The 22,077-nt window shown below is 48.2% G+C and overlaps 1 protein-coding gene across 3 annotated transcripts in view; it reads left to right on the top strand.

The window, feature by feature from the left end:
- The window catches only part of GSN (gelsolin), a 291,591-nt gene extending 270,162 nt beyond the window's left edge, over positions 1-21,429 (top strand). For all 3 annotated transcript variants that reach the window (XM_069609519.1, XM_069609518.1, XM_069609517.1), the window contains exon 17: positions 21,058-21,429. In XM_069609519.1, coding sequence (XP_069465620.1) covers positions 21,058-21,227 — 170 coding nt within the window. In that variant the 3' untranslated portion in view covers positions 21,228-21,429. The remainder of the gene's footprint in view (positions 1-21,057) is intronic.
- The last annotated feature ends 648 nt before the right edge of the window (positions 21,430-22,077 follow it).

The raw sequence follows: 22,077 nt of genomic DNA, 5'->3' as shown, positions 1-22,077 counted from the left end.
ACACACCTATTCATGGGGAGTAAAACCATAGGTTATTTTTTGATTACCTTACTGTAAATCAATGGTAGTAGACACTGTCAGTCATGCAGTGACACTCCGTTAAGGAATCACTTAATAAACCAACTCCGTTACCAGGATACTTTTATGAATAGTGAAACACAGATTCAAGCAACAGTATAAACCTATAACTACACTCGGGATAGCTGTTCTACTGGGTGACTAAGACCTTTTCAAGTAATCTACAATTGCAGTTGGTTTTCAGATCAGTGGAACACAGACTAAGGTAAGCAATAACTCTTATTTTGGGATGGCACACAGCTATTCAAGGTAAGTAAAGCCCATGGCAGACCTATTCTAGACGGGCTATACAGAAGGTCAGGGGAAGCAAGACCCAGTTGGTAACCTTGTACACTAATATTCTGAAAGAAATAGTTAAGTGAAGCCAACAGCATTACCTTTGGGAAAGAGGCATAACCAATTCACAGGTGAGTAAAATAACCTTGCATATAGTTTTTCTGGATGGCAGAACACATTCAAGTTACGTAAGAAGTGTGTGTCATGATGCCTACCTCCAAGGAGCCAGGTCCGACCCAGCAACCCCAGAGGCAGGCATCATTTCCCCCAGGGGAGTGCCAGCGGGCCCAAGCTGGGGCCCTTTGGACGCAGTCCTGGCGCCTTAGGCGCCAGGCTCATGTTGGACCCCTGTCCTGGCGCATTAGGCGCCAGGCTCATAAAGCTAGACATGTGTTCAAGTGTTTTAATGTGCACTTACCTGATGCAGACCATGCTGCCACATCAGGCCCTCTTGAGGCCTGAATGGAACTACTTTACCTGTGGGATTACTTTCCACCCGGGTGTGGTCGGGGAAGGATACATACCTGATCGGAGGAAGGATACACACTTGGAACTTCTTCCAAAGCTTTTAAACCACACCCGATCAGCAACTCACGCTTCGCGTTGTTCTGCTCCTCGCAGCTGGACGCTCACCGTGTCAGCTCCTGCATCTGGACTTCAGCCACGCCTGTCAGCATCCTGGGTCACCTGCAAAGGGAGACAAGAGACCTTACCAGCTAAATCTGCACCACGGAGACATCACCAACGATCCTGAAAGGGAAGACATTATTTTTAAAAGCATTTCGTTACGATCGCTGCAGCGCTGCATTTCACTCACCTTTCCTGGGTTCCTCCATCTTCAGCAGCGATCATACGGATACACAGCCACTTCCCAGAGCCTAGAGAAAAAGACAAGTATAAGAGGTGAGAGAAGGAAGGGAATAAGACTTACCTGTTGGGTCATTCCCATTTCATTTCGGGTCTTGCCGCTTCCAGGCATTTTCCGGACCCCGGCCCCTATGGGGGGAAAAAAGACAAAGACATTGAATGAGCATATGCAAAGACAGTTCCCGAGCGCTCATCCAGAACTAACCTGCCATTTACTGGAACTGGAACTGCACGTTTCACTTTGGGTCGGCGCCATATCTCCGGCATTCCGAACCCCGGTCCCTAAGGGGAAAAAAGACATAAGCATTAGCGCTTGCTGCAAAAAGACAATGAACATTATCATTAAGCTTGGACTTTTGAATTTGCAACAGAACTTTTACAGAGCCTTACCTGAATAGTCAAGCTTACCAGAACTCCCATCAATCATCAATCCAGTGAAGTAACTGGGTTTCAACGCGCCCCTGCATCAGAAGCAGGATGGAGAGCTCATCCTTCCTGACCCTAAGGTGAGACTTCACGGGGAATCGTGGAAGGGTATCGTGGAGGGTTGGAAGAGAGTGGGAGGCTTGAGCATAACTCAGTCAGTAGGGGAATATTCCTGCGAGCCGGAGAAGCCAGAGTAGAGGGCCCTTCCTGTCCATCTTCAGAGTCCTGCGCTTCACCATTGAAGAAGCATCAGCACTCAAGGCCAGACCTGCGCCTCCGTGGGAATCAGGTGAGCGTTACAGAACGCGAAGCCTACCCACAATTTCCCACCCGGGCGCTATGGAGACTTCCGAGACAGCTGGGGGAATTACGGGCGGAGGTGCACTCAGCCCGCCAGGAGACTAATGCTCTCAAAAGAGAACTGATCTTATCCAAGGAAAGAACAGATGACCTAGCCAAAAGGTTATTACAGGCCCAGGCAGGGCACACTCCTTTACCTAATTCCGGAGACATTTACACATCAATGGGTTTGAGTAACCCGGTACAAATTAATCTACCTGGACACATGCCTTTGGCCCCGCCTGAACGTTTTGCGGGGGATCCCAAGAAATATGCCGTCTTTATGAACCAATGTCGTTTACACTTTCTATGCAGACCCGGAGCCTTCCCTAATGACCAGACCCAGGTAGCCTTTATACTATCTTACCTCAGTGGCAGTGCTGCCGATTGGTCTATTCCATTGGTAAATCAGGAAGATCCCATTCTCCAGAATTTTCAGGGCTTCCAGGCCAGCATGGAAAGATTGTTCGCTCGACACTCTCAAGGACAGGCCCTTGATAACGAACTGCTATCCTTACGACAAGGTAATCAGGATCTTCTGTCCTACATAGCCACCTTTAACAGACTGGTTGTGGAAACTGGATGGCCAGAAAGCAAAAGGATCACATTATTTCATCGAGGCCTGCGCGGAGAGCTTAAGGATGTTCTAGCTCAGATAGTAAACCCACCCCAGGTCTGCGCAGACTACATTGACTTGGTGGTTCAACTTGATCACAGACTTCAAAATAGAAAAGCAGATTGGTTCAAGTATGAAAACTGAGCACCGATCAAAACCCACGCTAACTCCAAGAGTACCGACGTATCTGAACCTATGCAAATCGGTGGTGCTAAAGGACCATTAACGCAGAAAGAACGAGAGAGAAGGCGGCAAATGCAACTTTGTCTGTATTGCGGGACTTCCGGTCACTTTCTTCGAAATTGTCCAGTTAAACCACTTAAGAAGGTGGTTGGAGCTACTGATAACGAATTAGTGACACCTGATTCGGGAAACGACCTAGCCCGGCAAGCGTAGGGGTCCACTTGCCGAGCTTGAAAACTAACTCTTTGACCTCGCATTTTGTCATGCCAATGGTGCTCGTGGACCCAAAACAGCCTCAGCAGTTGCATGCTATTAAAGCATACATCGACAGTGGAGCTATTGGAAATTACATAGACCGTGAATTGTCTTCCAGGATTAAGCTTCCTCTCCGCCCGAAAGTAACCCAAGATGTCATTACTACAGTAGATGGAACCGAAATAGCCTCAGGGCCTGTAACGCATTCCACTGTTGAAGTGACACTGGTGGGTCAGGATGGACATCGGGAAGCAATCGTGTTTGATGTGATCAAGGCCCCACAATTTCAAGTAATTCTTGGAATTCCTTGGTTAGAAACACATAATCCCAGAATTGACTGGCGAGCAAAGAAGAGAAGTTTTCCTGATTGTGAACCAACTTGTTATCCAAGAAATCCAGCTATGGGTCTAGCCTCAGCAACTTCCACCCCTGTACAGCTACCGTCAGAATACCAAGAATTCCAAGACGTTTTTCAGAAAGAACAGGCTAACACGTTACCTCCCCATCGGTCTTCTGATTGCCAAATCAATCTGGTACCCAATGCTCAACTACCTTGTAGTAGGATTTATGCTCTTACGGAACCTGAGAACCTGCATTTGCGTCAGTATTTAGATCAGTACCTAGCCAATGGTTTTATTCGCCCGTCCAAGTCTCCTGTCTCTTCAGCTCTGTTCTTCGTGCCGAAAAAAGAAGACAACCATAGAACGTGTATAGACTATCGCGCCCTAAATCAAATAACGATTAAGAATCGTTATCCTCTGCCCTTGATCCCTGAGCTTATCGACCAGGTGAAAAGACGCTTGTGTGTACACCAAGTTAGATCTCCGAGGAGCTTATCACCTGGTGCGCATAAAAGAAGGCGACGAATGGAAGACTGCATTCCGCACCAAGTTTGGGCTCTTCGAATATCAGGTGATGCCCTTCGGGTTGTGCAATGCACCTGCCGCCTTTCAGTACTTTATGAATGATGTTCTTCGGGAACTTATCGATGTCTGTGTCATTGTTTACATTGACGACATCCTGGTGTACTCTTCTTCAGAATCTGATCACAGAAAACATGTTAGGGCAGTTCTTGAGAAACTGCGCCAGCACAGACTATTTGCAAAACTCGAAAAATGCATTTTTCATACCACAGAAGTTGTTTCTCGGATTCATCCTGACACCTCAAGGAGTCCGAATGGACTCGCGAAAGGTGGACGCCATCCTCAAATGGCCATCTCCAAGCTCGGTGAAGGGAGTTCAGAGCATGCTCGGCTTTGCCAATTTCTATCGAAGATTCATCCCGGAATTTTCCCGAATTCCAACCCATCACCGCTCTCCTAAAGAAAAACAAACGCTTCGAATGGACTCTTGAGGCCGAACAAGCCTTCCAGGACCTGAAAACCAAATTCACCTCTGCACCTGTATTGAAGCACCCGCACCCAGATCTCCCGTACATGGTGGAAACCGATGCATCCAGTTCGGCCATGGGAGCTGTCCTGTCGCAAAGAGACCCAAAAACTAACCAACTACACCCAGTGGCCTTTTGTTCCAGAAAATTTTCTCCTCCTGAAATCAACTACGCAATTACTGATAAAGAGTTACTGGCCATCAAATCTGCTTTCAAGGCTTGGCGTCACTACCTTCTCGGGGTAAGACACACCATCACCGTAATTACGGACCACAGCAACTTACAGTATTTAAAAACGGCCAAAGCTCAATCTTCACGACAACTCCGCTGGGCTCTATTCTTTGCGGAATTTGATTTTGTAATTACCTATCGCCCTGGCTGCAAGAATGGAAAAGCGGACGCCTTATCCCGGATCGGCATGGAAGAACCTAATTCGAGCTTAGAACCTGTGCCCATCATACCTGAGCAAAGAATCTTAGGCTTAACCTCATTGCACACTATTGAGGACATCCAAACTCAAGTAAAACTACCTCTAGACTCTTCAACCTTACTGGAATGGAGTCAGAAGGGTCCTCATTACACCGTTAAGGATGACTTACCCTACTTCCAGGAGCGGTTGTTTTTGCCAAGTAAAGAATTGCAAGAACTTGTTATTGCCCATCATCATGAATCTTTAATGGAAGGACATCCTGGTATCGCTAAAACGGAGGAAAACATTTAACGTTACTTCTGGTGGCCTTCTTGGAGAAAAGACAAAGTCTTTTGTTCTGTCTTGCGGAATTTGCGCCCAAAACAAGGCTCAAAAGAAAAGGCCAGCTGGCCTACTTCAACCCTTGGATATTCCACCGGCGCCATGGCACACCCTGTAAATGGACTTTATAACCGACCTGCCTCCTTGTGCTGGTTACAACACAATCCTTGTAATTGTGGACCTATTCACCAAAATGGCCCACTTTATCCCTTTAAAGGGTTTGCCTTCTGCTTCCACCTTGGCCAAGGAATTCCTGGAGAATGTAGTTCGCATACATGGTTTCCCTTCCATATTAGTCTCGGATCGTGGAAGTCAATTTATCTCCCATTTTTGGAAGAAGTGTTGCAAACTAGCACAAATAGATGTGCGGTTATCCACCAGCCACCACCCCCAGACCGATGGACAAACTGAGAGAACCAATCAGACTCTCGAGCAATATCTTCGGTGCATGTTGCACCAATCCGAATTAAATTGGAAAGACATCCTTTGGATCGCAGAATATGCATACAACAATTCAGTGCATTCTGGAACCGGACAAACCCCCTTTTATACTTTCGAAACTCTTCTATCTTGTTGACTGGAAGGGATATGGACCTCAGGAGAGATCGTGGGAGCCTAGTAACCATGTCCACGCACCTCGATTAGTACAAAGGTTTCACCGGAGATTTCCGAACAAGCCAAAACCCCCGGAGGGAAGAACCTTGGGAGGAGCCTTGAGGGGGGGTACTGTCATGATGCCTACCTCCAAGGAGCCAGGTCCGACCCAGCAACCCCAGAGGCAGGCATCATTTCCCCCAGGGGAGTGCCAGCGAGCCCAAGCTGGGGCCCTTTGGACGCAGTCCTGGCGCCTTAGGCGCCAGGCTCATGTTGGACCCCTGTCCTGGTGCCTTAGGCACCAGACTCATAAAGCTAGACATGTGTTCAAGTGTTTTAATGTGCACTTACCTGATGCAGACCATGCTGCCACATCCAGGCCCTCTTGAGGCCTGAATGGAACTACTTTACCTGTGGGATTACTTTCCACCCGGGTGTGGTCGGGGAAGGATACATACCTGATTGGAGGAAGGATACACACTTGGAACTTCTTCCAAAGCTATTTAAACCACACCCGATCAGCAACTCACGCTTCGCGTTGTTCTGCTCCTCGCAGCTGGACGCTCACCGTGTCAGCTCCTGCATCTGGACTTCAGCCACGCCTGTCAGCATCCTGGGTCACCTGCAAAGGGAGACAAGAGACCTTACCAGCTAAATCTGCACCACGGAGACATCACAGACGATCCTGAAAGGGAAAACATTATTTTTAAAAGCATTTCGTTACGATCGCTGCAGCGCTGCATTTCACTCACCTTTCCTGGGTTCCTCCATCTTCAGCAGCGATCATCCGGATACACAGCCACTTCCCAGAGCCTAGAGAAAAAGACAAGTATAAGAGGTGAGAGAAGGAAGGGAATAAGACTTACCTGTTGGGTCATTGCCATTTCATTTCGGGTCTTGCCGCTTCCAGACATTTTCCGGACCCCGGCCCCTATGGGGAAAAAAGACAGACATTGAATGAGCATATGCAAAGACAGTGCCCGAGCGCTCATCCAGAACTAACCTGCCATTTACTGGAACTGCACGTTTCACTTCGGGTCGGCGCCATATCTCCGGCATTCCGAACCCCGGCCCCTAAGGGGAAAAAAGACATAAGCATTAGCGCTTGCTGCAAAAAGACAATGAACATTATCATTAAGCTTGGACTTTTGAATTTGCAACAGAACTTTTACAAAGCCTTACCTGAATAGTCAAGCTTACCAGAACTCTCCTCAATCCAGTGAAGTAACTGGGTTTCAACGCGCCCCTGCATCAGAAGCAGGATGGAGAGCTCCTCCTTCCTGACCCTTAGGTGAGACTTCACGGGGAATCGTGGAAGGGTATCGTGGAGGGTTGGAAGAGAGTGGGAGGCTTGAGCATAACTCAGTCAGTAGGTAATACTCCCTTTTCACGCACAGGGGAATATTCCTGCGAGCCGAAGAAGCCAGAGTAGAGGGCCCTTCCTGTCAATCTTCAGAGTCCTGCGCTTCACCATTGAAGAAGCATCAGCACTCAAGGCCAGACCTGCGCCTCCGTGGGAATCAGGTGAGCGTTACAGTGTGTAACTGCTCACTCTGAGGGGCAGTTACCAACCAACTCTTTCACAAGTAAGTATCTTTTAAACACTTGTTATATTTTCAAGGCAGAATCCTTTTCGGATCCAGTCATTCCCTAGTCTATTGCATGAGTTCTCTGAGGCAGAAGAGGGACCCTAGTGGTCTAGCAGCCAGCTCTAGGTACGGCGAGGTAGGGTTCAGTTCAAGGGAAAGTCAAAGTGCTAGAGGAAGTCTCTTCAAACAAGTATTTCACTTTTAGATTTAGTTGAAAGGGTCCTGGGACGTCTGTGAAGACATCCAGGAGGATTACAGCTGTGGGCCTGGGTGAACTGGATGAGGGGACTCCCAATGGCAAACACCACAAGATATACAGAAATCACACAGGCTTATGCTAAATAAATACCACAGCCAACACCGTACCTCAGCAGCGAAGAAGAGTTTGCACTGGGGGAAACTTCAGGATATGCAGCCAGAAACCTGGTCGATGCATTCCTTGTCATGAAGACCGAAGATTTTGCAAAAGGATCAACGTGGAAGGGTCCAGGAAAAGTGTCTGAATGCGAGACTGTGGTTTTGGTGCCCTCTTCAGGAGCCAGGAGAAGACTGAATATCGCCAGTTGAATTCTCATCTCTAATCTGGTCCAGCACTCTGTTGAGGGGACGTCAAGGACTTAAATTGTCTCTGACCACCAAAGTTTTAGCTTGATTCAGAAGACCATGCAGCGCATCATGGCTCAAGGTCCCGTGATACTGGTGCATTGCAGCCCCGCAAGGTCTCCACGGTGTGGGATGGCTCAAAATGCAGGTGGTCTTGAGTCTAGTGGATCTCTCCCGGCTCTGGGTTGGGGTTGCCCTTTTCAGGATCCCCACGTCAATTGGAAGGAAGGGCTACAGCAGGCTCCGGTAACACATCAGAATCTCTGATCACTGGATATCGTTACGGTTGTACTTTCTTCCTCTTCGGGTCCAGTGGTTGACTACCTTCTTCAGTTTCCAGTATCAGTCTTTTATGCTGAACCCAGCCAATCAAACAGGCATGCAACATTCGAACCCTGACGTTGGCAGTCCTTTTAGGAAAGCCAGCCTCCCAGTTGGAACTGGATTCTCAGTCAGGCTTAGGGGTGCAGAGTTTTCGACTTCTCCCTCGCTTCCTGCCTTCACCGACACTCTGGAGCCTGGCCAGGCTTGTCTCCTGCCGAAGATAAAACTATCACAAAGGACTATTCCACCCTGGAGGACAGAGGAAGAAATAAGAAGGGACAAGAAGCACAAAAGTTTCAAAAAAAAGACTGGGGCCATTTTGGTAAGATGGGCACCCTTGGGTGTCTTCACCGCAGCTGTGGAAACAGTCTGCGGTAAAGGTGCACCGAATTTGTAAAAAGGTTCACTGCCGCCAGCCATTTAAGGTCAGATTGTCCCAGTAAGAGAATTGTTACAGTGCAAGTGAGAAAGGGGATACATTTTATCGCCCCAGCATGCCACATAAGGTGGGGTGTGCGATTTCACCTAACAAAAATGTAGAAGGAATAGAAATATCCTCTCTACCCTTGGGAACTGTGGTTCTCACAAGGTCAGCCAGTGAAAGTAAAAAGGGAGTCCAAAAGGCAACCCTGTAACAATGAAATGGTATGCACCAAACATTGTCAGAGGATAAAATTAAAAGGGCACTATGGAGTTTTTGAAAAATGACACCCATAAAACGAGTAAAAGGATCTGCAAGGGTGGAAAAAGGCTCCCACTTGCTGACCTATAGGAAAGAATAATCCACCAGTCCAGCAAAAAGTTCTGAAATTCTCACAAGTGAGGTAGATTTAGCACTAAACTTAAAATCTTACCTCACAGCAGCCAACAGACATGGACACACAAGGTAAGTGGGAAAGGGGTGGAGGTGCCTTGTGTGGAAAAGGGTTGGGTGTGGGGGATGGAAAGCGGGGGACTGGCGAAGCGCACTTACCTGCATAACCCGGCAAAGGAAGGTGGCGGCCTACCACTCTGAGGAGGCTCTGAGCGGGGGCTGTACCCTGTGGTAAAGCCCCCACTCTGAGCCTCTTCATTGCCTGGGAGACCTCCCCTCTCCCACCGGGGTACTAATATTCCAAATATGTCAAACAAATTATAAAAATAAATATATCTAGTTATTGAGGATCTGCAACTCGAGCAAAAATGGAATATGTACAATTCTGGCACATAAGTTGTTTAAGACGGTATATAGATTGCCACTCATTTTCTCCTGTTTTTTAGTGCAATATATCCTAGCAAAGTAGCAGTTCATAGTTTCGCAAGAGCTATATTCTCGCTACACCCCAGTCACCCTTCCGATGATTCGCCCATTCTATGCACTGGTAATATTGATATGATAAATTGGATCGTCTGATCCAGCATAGCCAGTACCTGTCTGGATGAAATCATTGGTGCACTGTTAGTACACCCCATCTGTCATGAGACCCCCGGGATGTTTGAGACTCAGGCAAACCTTATCTCAGATGGCCAGATTAACCTGGCACAGTTTAAGGAGCTCCTAGTGATGTCAAGATGTGCGCAACCCCTACTCAGATTCCCCCAACTGCCAAGGCTTTTCAATCTAACCTCTCCTGAGCTTCCATCACCGAAATGTTGCACCAGAGGAAGTGCAGTTTTCCCTATTCACACTACACTAAAGCTTTCCCTAATTCAAACGCATTCATTAAATGCATTTATGGACCATGGCAATGGTTGCCCATGTGCTAATTGGGCATAGTGTCTGCACCGGTCCAAATGCTTTTTTTGCACCAGGGCAATTTTTGTCCTAGTGGCAATACTTTTAAAAGCACACTACTGCCATTTCTGGCATCCTGCCACTACAAACGCGATCAAGGGAGGAGATGAAAGGTCGAGATGAAAGGTCACACCTGGAGTGATAAGGGTGCCAATCAGTCTGCTTTAAATAAATAAGCATGTTTTCAGATCTGAGCACCCGTGCACGGAAGCAGGCAGGTAGCACATGAAGACTGCATGTACTGAAAGCAGGTTTAATAAGTAGGGTAGCAGATTGTTCTATCCGCGGTGACGTAAGGCATTCTGAATAAAAGCCCCGCCCCCGCTCAGGAAGGGCAGTTCTGGGCAAGACAGCAACATGTTTGGTGTCCGTGTCAATCATTGCTCCCGCCGGAGCTGCGCAACGGGGCCTGGCAGCCTAGGGCCCTGTTCTCATGTTTTCTGCCGATGCATCGGCAGGGAGACACAATCCAACACTGGCGACGAGGCAAGTGATATGAACGGCGCACGCAACGCCCATTAAATTAAGCCCTCAGCAGGGGCACAATTTTTGGAAGCACGGTGGGGGGCCCATCCCCCACCAGAATTTCTTTTCTTTTTTTCTTTTTTTTCCTTTATCGCTCCAATTTCAACTGGATCAATTGTGGACACATCCAGAAGTTGTCACACAGTGGCCATACATCAGATCCTGAAGGCCCAAGAACAGCTGGCAGACGTTTCGGCCCACCTGCGCGAAAAGGATCAGACAGAGCATCGCGCCCAGACCCACATCACACGACGCGAGAGCCAAGCAGGGCAGCAGACACCAAGGTGAGGGGGCATCGCAACACATGCGCACAGGCAAGCACCAGAACCACGCACCATGGCGACAGGAAGCTCCACTCCCAGGCCCAGCACACCTTCCAGACTGGCCGCAAATCTGTCACCCTCCACGCCACAGGCACGCCCACAAGGGGGAACATCGATCGCACTCGCCACTTTCGACCCATACACCGACCCTTCATCGTTGGCCCCCGGTGGCAGCTGTGGATGCAAAAATTCAAAATGACCATGGATTGTAAAGACATTACCACGTCAAAGAAAATGAGGTCGCACCTCTTGCTGAATGTCGGGGACGAGGTTCTGCTCATATTCAACTTGCTAACAATAGCAGACGGCCTCGACTTCTACCAACAAACCAAGGACGCGCTCACGGCCCACTTCATGCCCCAGCTCAATCCAGACTGAGACATTCATTTTCTGTACTACCATCCAACTGGAGGACGAGACACTGGATGCCTATCACACCAGGCTACGGAAACTCGCAATCTCATGTGAATTTACCAACATCGAAAAGGAAATCGGACGACAGATCATTAATGGGATACACTCAGAGAAGCCGAGGAGAATAGTGCTCAGCGAAAAAGGCATATCTCTCACCAGAATCCTGGAACTTGGCCGCCAAAGTGAGTTGGCACATGCCAGAGCAGCGCACATGGGCACGACCCTGCAGAAACGCCAACCGGCACTCACGATGGCGACGGTGGCCAAAATCACAAACCGCCAGTACACAAGGGATGAGGCCGGTGGTAACCATGCATACTCCAGATGGCAACCAAGCACCACCCCGGGACCCACGGAATGTGGGTGGTGCGGAGGACCTCGCCATGGCAGACTCAACTGCCCGGCCCAAGGTACCATGTGCCGTGCATGCGGAATAAAGGACCACTACGCCAAAGTCTGGGGTTTTTGTGGCAGCCCCGATAATCTGCAAACTCCCCAAGACAGGACCTCAACCTCGGGAAAGAAGAAACAAGCCAGTGCTCACCGAGTCGAGACCGCAAATTCATCGACCGAGGAGGAAGGGGATGATGTGACACAATCGCAGCAAGAGGTTGCAAAAGAGCAACGGAAGAAAGGGAAAAAAGTATACCTAGTCTCAGCACTAAACTACGGAGACGACACACCCAAAAGAAAACTGAGAAGGTGGAAATGTCAAATAGCCATCCAAGGACAAGACACGCAAATGACCATAGACACTGGGACGTCCATCAATGTCATGCAACTGACCGCATTCAGGAGACTATGACCCCCACCAGTCCTGAAAACAACTGACACATTGTTTGCGTATGGGTGCAAAACTCCACTGCCCATAGTAGGTTGATTCCAGACCACACTCAGCAAGGGTGACAAGTCACTGCAGTCCAAGATCTATGTTATAAACGCCGGAATTGAGTGGCTATTCAGCAGCGACGCGGCAGAGGACCTCGGTCTCATAAGCTTCATATGCGAGGTGACCGAGTCACAAGACATCGACGGCATTCTCGGGAAGTACCCGAACCTACTCAAGGGGATTGGATGCCTCAAAGGGAAGTCTATCAAGCAGCACATCCAACCACAAGCAGCACGACACCGAAGAACGCCATTCCACATACGGAACCAGGTGGAGAAAGAGCTCCGGGCACTCAAGAAAGCGGGCATCATTGAGGAAGTGACTGGACCAACACCATGGGTGTTGCACATGGTCATCACCAAGAAACCCAAACAACCCGGGAAAATGAGAATATGCATTGACATGCACCTCCCTAACGCAGCAATAAAGCGTGAGCACCACATCACCCCGACCCTCGATGAGATAGTAGCAGACCTCACAGGATCCAAGATATTCTCGAAGGTCGACCTCAACGCCGGATACCACCAACTTAAACGCCACCGTGATTGCAGGTACATCACGACATTTTCCACTCACACTGGCCTACACAAATACAAGCGGCTCAGCTTCGGGAGCTCCTCTGCAGCCGAAGTATTTCAGCCAACGATCCAGGAGGTGATACGTGTCATCCCGGGGGTACTAAACGTCAGTGATGACATTCTCATATACTCAGAAAACAAGTAAGAACACATACGACGGCTCCACATGCTACTTAGCAGACTCGAGAGTGCAGGGCTTACAATTCACAAGGACAAGTGCGAGTTCCTAAAGGAGATCTCTTTTTTGGATACACCAACAGCGCAGGCATCTCGGCAGACCCCCAAAAAGTAGCAGACATCTAGGCTGCCTCTCCCCCCCCCCCCACCACACCAACGGAGGTACGCAGTTTCCTAGGAATGGCAACCTACTGCGGAAGGTTCATCCCCAAACTGGCCACACTATCAGAACCCCTAAGAGAACTCACAAAGGCCAGTACGAAATGGGTGTGGGGGCCCCACCTGCCAAGAGGCGTTCGAACAAATCAAGGCATCGCTCTTGGCAGACACCACCATGGCATATTACAATCCCAAGTTGTCGACCAAGCTGTACGTTGATGCTAGCCCAGTGGGCCTTGGAGCCATCCTAATACAAGTGGCCAACACAGGAGAGTCGATGCCGATCGCATATGCCTCCCGTGCCCTGACACCGACGGAGCAACGGTACTCTCATATCGAAAAAGAGGCGATCGCAGTGCTGTGGGGCTGCCGCCATTTCCATCTATACCTCTACGGCCGAAAGTTCAAGGCCTACACGGACCACAAACCACTTCTCCCCATCTTCACGGTTCATCCTCACATCCCCCAGCCAGGATCGGAAAGTGGCTACTACACTTACAACAATATGACTTTGAGTTGGCGTATCAGCCAGGCAGTGGAAACCCGGATGACTTCTTGTCGAGACACCCGAGAGCGGCCACACAGGGGGAAATACACGCAGCGGAAGAAACAGAGGAACACATTTGCCAGGTAATCTACACCATGAAACCAAGGGCCATCAGCTTTGAAGACATTGTGGAGGCCACGCAAGCCGATCCATGCTGTGACCTAGTGAAAGACACAATCATCTCGGGGGGGGAATGGAAGTCTTTCCTACGGAACATCCACAATCGAATGGCGGAAGCAAAAGAATTTCTAACTGGCATCTTCACAGTAAGACAAGATCTCTCAATCACAGAGGAAGGCCTCATCCTAAGAGGGACCCGTATCGTCATCCCCGCAAGCATTCAGGACAGAGTCGTGGCATTGGTGCATGAGGGTCACCAAGGAATGGTAAGAACCAAGGCCCGGATCAGACGCCATGTCTGGTTCCCACAGATCGATGGGAAGGTGGAGCACCTTATCAACACATGTCTCGCATGCCAAATAACGGGGGCGCGGCCCAATCCTGAACCTATACTATCAGCAGAGCGAGGGTCCTCTAGATGGGAAGCCATTAGCATAGACTTCTGCAAGATACAGGAAGGAACGTACCTACTGGTGGCGATCGACCACTCCAGGTACCCGGAGGTTGAAATCGTAACCTCCACGGCGGTCGGAGGTGGTCATACCCGCGATGGAGAAGGCGTTCGCCATTCACAGCCTCCCAAAGCGAATTTGGAGTGGCAATAGCCCACCATTCCAGGCAGAGGAGTTCAGGAAATACCTCACCGAACTCAACATTCAGTACCACCACATCATGCCCAGGTGCCCGCAGGAAAACGGCGACGTGGAACGATTCATGCGAACAATAAACAAAGTCCTGCGCCTGTTGCACGCAAACTCAAGCCCCTGGAGAGTGGACCTCTACAGATTCCTGAGGAATTACTGAGTAACACCACAAAGCACAACGGGGATACCGCCCACCGGCGGACATAATTTTCGGGACCATTATTAATTCATCCATCCCACATCACCCGAGCAGAAGCACAGACGCATACGACAGGGCACGCACCGAACTAAGAAGAACCGTGGCCAACGAGCATATGAGCAACAAGAGGAATGCCAACAAGTCCCATCACTGTGTAGGAGACCAGGTGGTAATGGTGAGAAACCCATCCAAGTCTAAATTAGACACACAATACGACTCCGTCCCATAGACCATAACCCAAAGGCACGGGACCATGGTAACAGCCAGGAGGGGACAAAGACAAGTCACAAGAAATGCGTCTTGGTTCAAGACAGTCCCAAAAGATCTATGGGCGGATGGCAAACCGCAACCTGAAGAGGACGACCAGCCAACGGGAGAAGAGCGAAGTCACCACGAAGGCGAAATGACCAGGGACGACAGGGTGGAAGAACTGTCGAGTGAACCAGAGCTGGGTGAGCCCAACTATGAAGGTGAGCAACCCGAGGGGAGTCAAGGGATAGCACCCAGGGGTGGACGGTATGAACTAAGAACTGCGCCCCCAGCCAGGCTCAGAGACTGAGTGGTAGAAAACCAGCCCGAGAGACTACTGAACTCACTGTCTTAAACATTTGTCCAAGTTAGTATTGTTGTGTTCATTTTTGGTTATAATAAAGGAGAAATGTTATATCTGCCTTACGTCCCGCTACGCAGTGATCTAAGGCGTTCTGAATAAAAGCCCCACCCCCGCTCAGGAAGGGCAGTTCCGGGCAAGACAGCAACACGTTTGGTGTCTGTGTCAATCATTGCTCCCGCTGGAGCTGAGCAACGGGGCTTGGCAGCCTGGGGCCCTGTTCTCATGTTTTCTGCCGACACATCGGCAGGGAGACACAATCCAACAGCGGATGAGGATTTATGTTGCAGCAAAATCTAGATAGTAAAAAAGGACACATTCAGTGCAAAATTACCATGCAGAATTGCTCTTTCACAGGTGCAAGTTTCTGCAATATGACCCCTAGTTTACACTGAACCCCTTTGATACCAGATCCTGCTAGGAGACTGGCATTGTACCAAAACCACTAAGCTGTGGTTTTCACATTGGTGTAAAATCCATCACTCTAGGCAACAGATAAAATGGCCATCTTGTGTCGCAGCTCTCCTTTGCAGTTGTGTCACAGCTCTCCTTTGCAGTGAAGCTGCCGGAGGTGCTTGTTAGGGGGGCGGACGGACAGGGACCTACGCACTTACTTGAGGCCTTTGAACAGGCAGGCAAATCAAAGACGGCGCGTCTATAATATCAATCCTGGACGATCAATGTTTTTGTAAGCCCGGCCCCCTTCTGTTTTTCGTGCTCTAAGGATTTCTGGCACGAATTCCGCAGTGATCGCATTGGATGTTTTTCAATTCCAATAAAGCTCTCCCAGCACATTGTCTCGGTCATTTTAGCTAAAACCAGACAAAAAACCCACCCACCAGGGACCCACCCAGACTCCGTTCTCTAATTCCACGCCGATTCTCTGTCTCTAGTCCTGTTTATGGCAGGGCTGAAATGGAAGAGTCGCTGAATACAAAGTCGTTTTTTTTTAGATTTGCCAACAAACGTGCAAATCTGTGCTGAAATGTATTGGTTTTGTTGTCCTAACCCCTTTGCATATGATTCAAATAGCCCTGCATTTTACTGTTTGCTGACTCAACGAAATTCATGGTAATTGGTGGACGGTGCAGCGCTAGCGTCGGCCCCTGCAGATACCGGTTAGTGCCTCTCCTTCTTGCTGCTGTGGCTCTAGGTGGCCCCTCCCTCCCATCGTTGCTTCCGTGCCCCCTTTATGGGACCTGCCCTTCTGTCAGCGTGCCTCTCCCCCAGCAGAGAAGTCTTGGTGGGACTTGCCCATACCTTAGGGTGCTTTTTCTATGTACATCAGTCCATGTAGCTAGTTTGCCATTTTTGCTGTTAGTACCACAGTCTTGGTTCCCAAAAACATACTGTGTGATCTTGGTCACATTTAAAGTTGCAACCTCGCCTGCAGGCACATTGATCTTTTGTGGTCTTAGTACATGGTGTGCATGAAGTGGGCACCCTTGTGTGAACATACCTATACAGGGATAGAGCCCACATACAAGTGTGCCAAACTTTACTTGAGTTATGTACCCAGGCTGGACTCCGCCCAAAGGGGCTGGGGATCGAACTCTGCAGACGATGGATGAGCAATGTAACCCTGGATCGCCAATCACCAGGCACTTTCTTCAGTTCATTCGTAACCAGGAGCTTAATGCTTTTGCTTAGATGGTCACCCTGAGGCCAGGGTGAGTTATTGCTTGGCAGTGGTTCATTAGGAGATGGGTGAATGAGCACAGGGTGAGGCTCACACGCTCTACTTAAATCCTTTTCTTGGCCCACTTTTGGATCCAAGCTAAATAGTTTCCTCCCATCTTGCACCCTCCCTCCAATCACCGGAAAGGAAAGCTCTCACTGTAGGCTTCTTCCGAGCTTTCTCGCGCCTCAATTATCCACTCTACCCAATCGCATTATGAGTACCTAAAATGTCCAATACGATCAGCCAGCCGTAAGGTACTTCTAGATCCTCCCTTTGTCCTGGTATGTTCCCCAGAACCGTCTCTGGGCTTTGCATGACATGCTCACAATGCAACTGTGCAGCTCCCTGGTCAAGCAACTGGTGCCGCACCAGCAAAGAACCGGCCCCCGTGCCTTACTAGCCAAGTAAAAAGGGAGCCACAATGGGTCTAGACACCAGGAGGCACTGCTCTCCTGGCAGACTTACTAGTCGCACACGCGCCCTCTAGCTAGGAAGGCTATTTCTATATTTTGCATCAAGATTGCCATCAAGGGATCAGATTCGTGGTTGCTCGGTGTGTCCTCGGATATTCTCTTCAGCTCCAATGTTCATCGCTAGCCAGCCTAGCCAGTGCTGCCGAAGGTATGACGTTCATTCATGGGCAGGTTTGTTTCCCACCGAGTTTTTTGCTGCAGTTTTTTGGCCGAAAAAAACGAATCGAAAAATATGGGAGTGGGGGTTAAAGGGATATAAAGGTGTGGGGGAATAGGTAGTAAAATAAACTGGGAAGGAAGGATTGAAGGGGGAACCCCCTGAGCTAAACAAAATAGTCACGTTTTTTCCTAGCGATGGAATGAGATATAACCCTGCTGAAGGATCATGGGAGCAAAGAAATCCATGCAAACCGTAATGAGACGTTACATTGCTCCAAGACCTCTTGAGGGCCACATGAGCGACGATGAATGGACCTGGGCAAAACAGTTCCCTCTCATGTACGCTGACATTGGAACGGCCAGAGGTGGAAAGGGTGTATCAAACTGGATTCTTCTCGGAACCTTTTGAGACCACTTCATTCGGGGTGCGAAATCGAGTGGAGCTGGTAGGCATTTTGCTCCTGCTTGTAGCATAGAAGAGCCTGGTTAGCTTGACACCAACCGCTTCTTTGGCTCCCAAGGCCAATTGATGGTGACCCAACTCGCCTATGTGAATTTGGGACAATCTATAAATAAACCCCTGGACACATCTATATGAAGTTTAAAGCAGAGGAGGTCATCAATAATGGATACAATGATGGGTTTCCATGTTATATGCACATTGGAGCACTGTGTACTAGCTCCTTGTTCCCCAGTGGTAGCTCCTGGTCACTGGCTAATGCTGGATATCCAGGAGCTGATCTTGGCTCCTACTTATCCAATCTGAATGTTGAGCCCTGCCATTGGTTTCTCACAAATAGGATTAATGTTTTCGAATATCCCCTTCATGTAGAGGTTGTTGCTGGACTACTCTTGCTTCTAAGCGTTGTGATAATTTATTTGGCAAGTCAGACCTGCACGGCTTATGTTGAACGTGGACCTCCACCAACCCCTCCCCCCTTTTTTCCACGTTCCCCTTCCTTATCTCCAGCCCGCTCTTCATTCCTTAATCCTTAATCCTTTGTGCTGCAAAGTGGTTTTACTTTTGTATGTCTGGTGCAGTACAAAACACCGAAATGGAATATTGTTAACCAATTCAGGTACTGGATGTGTTTGCAGATTTCCTGCTGGTGGCAATTGCCGGCGCCACTGATATTTCTAAAAATCCACCCAATACAGCCAGATGCATTTCAGAAAGTCACGTGCTGTATTTTTATTTTTCTATTTTTATTTTTTTACCCATTTTCGCCCTCATTTGGATGTTGGAAATAATGCACATTAGTTGATCAAACCACTACTTTACCTTTTTTTTTCTTCATAAAACTGTAAAATATGTCCCTCTTACAAGGGCAAGGGATATAGAGGGGTGGGTATTTGGCCCGTTTCCAAAGTCCCACTGAAAAGTGGCTTCCTGTGCTTACCTTTCTATAGGAGGCGGGGGTGGGGAGTTTGGGGCTGACCTTTTACATCTATTGGAGTCTTTTTGCAGGTAAAAAATTGGCAGATTTTCAGTGTTAAAACCACCTGCAATCAGGTGGCAAATTTACCACCAGCTGGAGGTATATACATATCAGAACCTGTAGTGCGGCCCCGGTTTGCAGATACTACCTGTTCCTCTGAGCCTGTAATGATATCTTAAAACGAAACCAATTGTTAGCTGTCCTCCCAAACATATTTAAATAATATCCCTTTTTAAAAGATATCTGATACAAGTTCCAACAGACCAACTAGATCTAGCCACACCAACCGCCTAGCAATTCCAAAAAGCCTCAGAACCAGAGCAGGTGGCACTAGCTTCCCAATCCTCGCCGCCACCAACTGGAACTTATTACCCGCCGAGATTAGAGGTATCAAATCCCACCTGTGCTTCAGGGAAGCAATAAAAACGATGCTGTTTGTATAAACCCCACTTGGGCCCTGTCAACTGTATAACCGCTGTAATGTCAAATGTCCTTTTTTCCCAGGCTAGGGGTAGATACGATCTTGCTGTAACCTCTTCGATCTACCCCTCCTTGCACGGCAACTAAGTCATTATCTTGCAACAGCGCCCCGATGCCTCTGGGCTGTGTGGCGCTTTACAAATGTAAAAAATAAAATAAATAAAACAAGTTCTGAACGTCCTGATCTGGGCAAGCACCAGTTTTGCCATATTTGGAAGGGAGACTTCAGCCACCCAAGGGAGATCTCCTTTCTAGACTTTGGAGGGAGGGGCTTGAATTTTACTAATTTTATTTGCCTGTATAAAATGCTCATCACTTGGATCAAAACTAATTTATCTACTCATAAGGATAACCAGCTTTTAAAAAAAATATTTGACACCACATGTCGGATTGCTCGTGCTATCTTGTTACATGGATGTTGTCGTCGCTTTGACACAATGGCGTGGCTTTATCTGTGGGGAGCAAAGGCGAAGAACTTGCAGGGCTCACTAGGGAAAAGTTATCCATGGATGGAATTCTATCAAGGAATGAGTCTCGGGCAATGACAGGTTTTCTTCTGATTTGTGTCATTTGATTTCATTGCAATCTAAGATGTATTTATTTTATTGTGCATTAAGTAAATTGTTTCAAAGCGCCAACAACGGGGAGAGAACATGGGATAGAAAACAATCAATACAACGGAAGATGAAGACAAACCTACTAGGCCTTGTGAGCATTCAGAGTGTGCAAGTGCAGAGAGTGGGGAAGAGGCAGAGGGGGGGTAAGTGAGGCCTACAGTGGCAAGGCCAGTGCTGTGGGTAGGCAGAGGCTGAAGGCAATTGGGTGTGGGAGGCCAGGGCCCCGAAGGACACATTAGGGACCTGGTCACCAATCACAGCGTCTGTGAGATTAGCAGAGGAGGGAAGAAGGGAGGGAGGTCAAAATGAAAGTCTTGAGGAGCTTCCGGAATTCGAGGAGGTCCGGCTCAAGATGAAGAGGAAGGTGGAGGCTGTTCCATATGAAAGTATTATTCAACAAAGAACCTTCATTCTTCCTTTACCGAGATGGTTGGGCAGTATGAGAATAAACCGGTTATTTATCCTTTCCTCGTTTTAGCTAGTCTTAAACCGGTTTAAATTGGCAATGGGAAAATACAAGGCACTTTTATTCTGTTTTTATTCAGGGGATTAAGAATGAATGTTTTCTTTCTAAATTTGATACCAGTTGATGGAAATTATATTGCTTTAAATTAAAACAATCTGGTGCACAAAGGGAGCATTGTCTTTGGTAGAGGAATTTGATAAAAGAAACCATGACATTCCTTGGAAACATTTTAGTTTTAATTCATTTTCATTAAATGTCTGTTTTCCGGCTGTTCATGCAAACATTTGAAAACCTTGAGTGGGTTTATTTTCAGAGTTCATAAGGGGATATTCAACTGTACGGTCTTATCAGCTAGTTAATGGATAACCTCAACCATCGCCATCTGCTTCATAAGAAATGGTCTATTTGTCATAGGCTGTCCAAGACCTGTTCATGTTTCCTCTTCCCAGTAGTTATTAATTAACGTGTTATTGCTATCTCCTGTGTTTCCAGCTGCCAAGTACATCCAGACCGACCCTGCCCACAGAGATCCCAGGACTTCGATTTCAGTGGTGAAGCAGGGCTTCGAGCCGCCCAACTTCGAAGGATGGTTCCTTGGCTGGGATGACGATTACTGGTCGATGGACCCACTGGAGAGGGCCATGGCTGATCTCCAAGTTTAGCACCCCGCTCCTGACATTCAGCAACTCCTGTGCCTTCACCGCCTGCCAGAACTCTTTTAACACGCAAGAGACATTTACGATGGCCACCTTCTTTTATAGTCCACTACCTGTGCAATAATTACGAACTTTGTTTGCCAACAAATAATTTTGTAGCCGCTGTGCGTGAAACACTTAAAAGTAATAAAGCTTTCGTGGATCCCCACTACGTGCACTGCTTGATTGACTCTACCTGCTTCTACGTTATACGCGTAACTGTTACTTTAAAACATCGGCTGTGGACTTTGTCTTGCTTTGACATTGACTTGTCACTTGCGTCTTGCCTAGAGACCTGACCATTGAATGCATGTTGCTGCGATTCTGGGTAGTTGATTGTATCTCGTTGGATAGGTGACTGTTTTGTGGTAACGCTGTTTTGCTTTGTCCCGAAAACTATCCTCGGTCTTGCTTCAAAACTGGCTGGTTGGGTGCGTTTAGTGTCCACGCACAGCAGCTTCTTACTCCAACACTTGAGTCTCATATTGTTTATACAGACTTGATATTTGTATAGCACACCAAGGATGTACCCCTCCACCACGTCCCTCACCCCCTGCTGGAACCCACTAATTTTGCTGCCATTCCAAAACTGCGATGACGGTGGTACTCGGATGGACGTGCGAAGCAATTAACTTTCAATATTATAAAGAACCTTTGATAAGAATGTCATGCACCTCCCCTATGGTGGTCTTCTTGACACCTCCTTGATTGTTTTGCCGTTCATTGCCATACACAACTATCAGGTGACCCTTGTTCCAACTGCACTTTATCTGTTAAAGTTTTACTGCGCTAATCTTGCCCCTGGAATACTTTCTTC

This window comes from Ambystoma mexicanum, chromosome 8 (genome assembly GCF_040938575.1).
Source record: "Ambystoma mexicanum isolate Mex_15411 chromosome 8, UKY_AmexF1_1, whole genome shotgun sequence".
Classification (NCBI taxonomy): domain Eukaryota; kingdom Metazoa; phylum Chordata; class Amphibia; order Caudata; family Ambystomatidae; genus Ambystoma; species Ambystoma mexicanum.
This window is presented reverse-complemented; position numbering and strand designations above follow the sequence as displayed.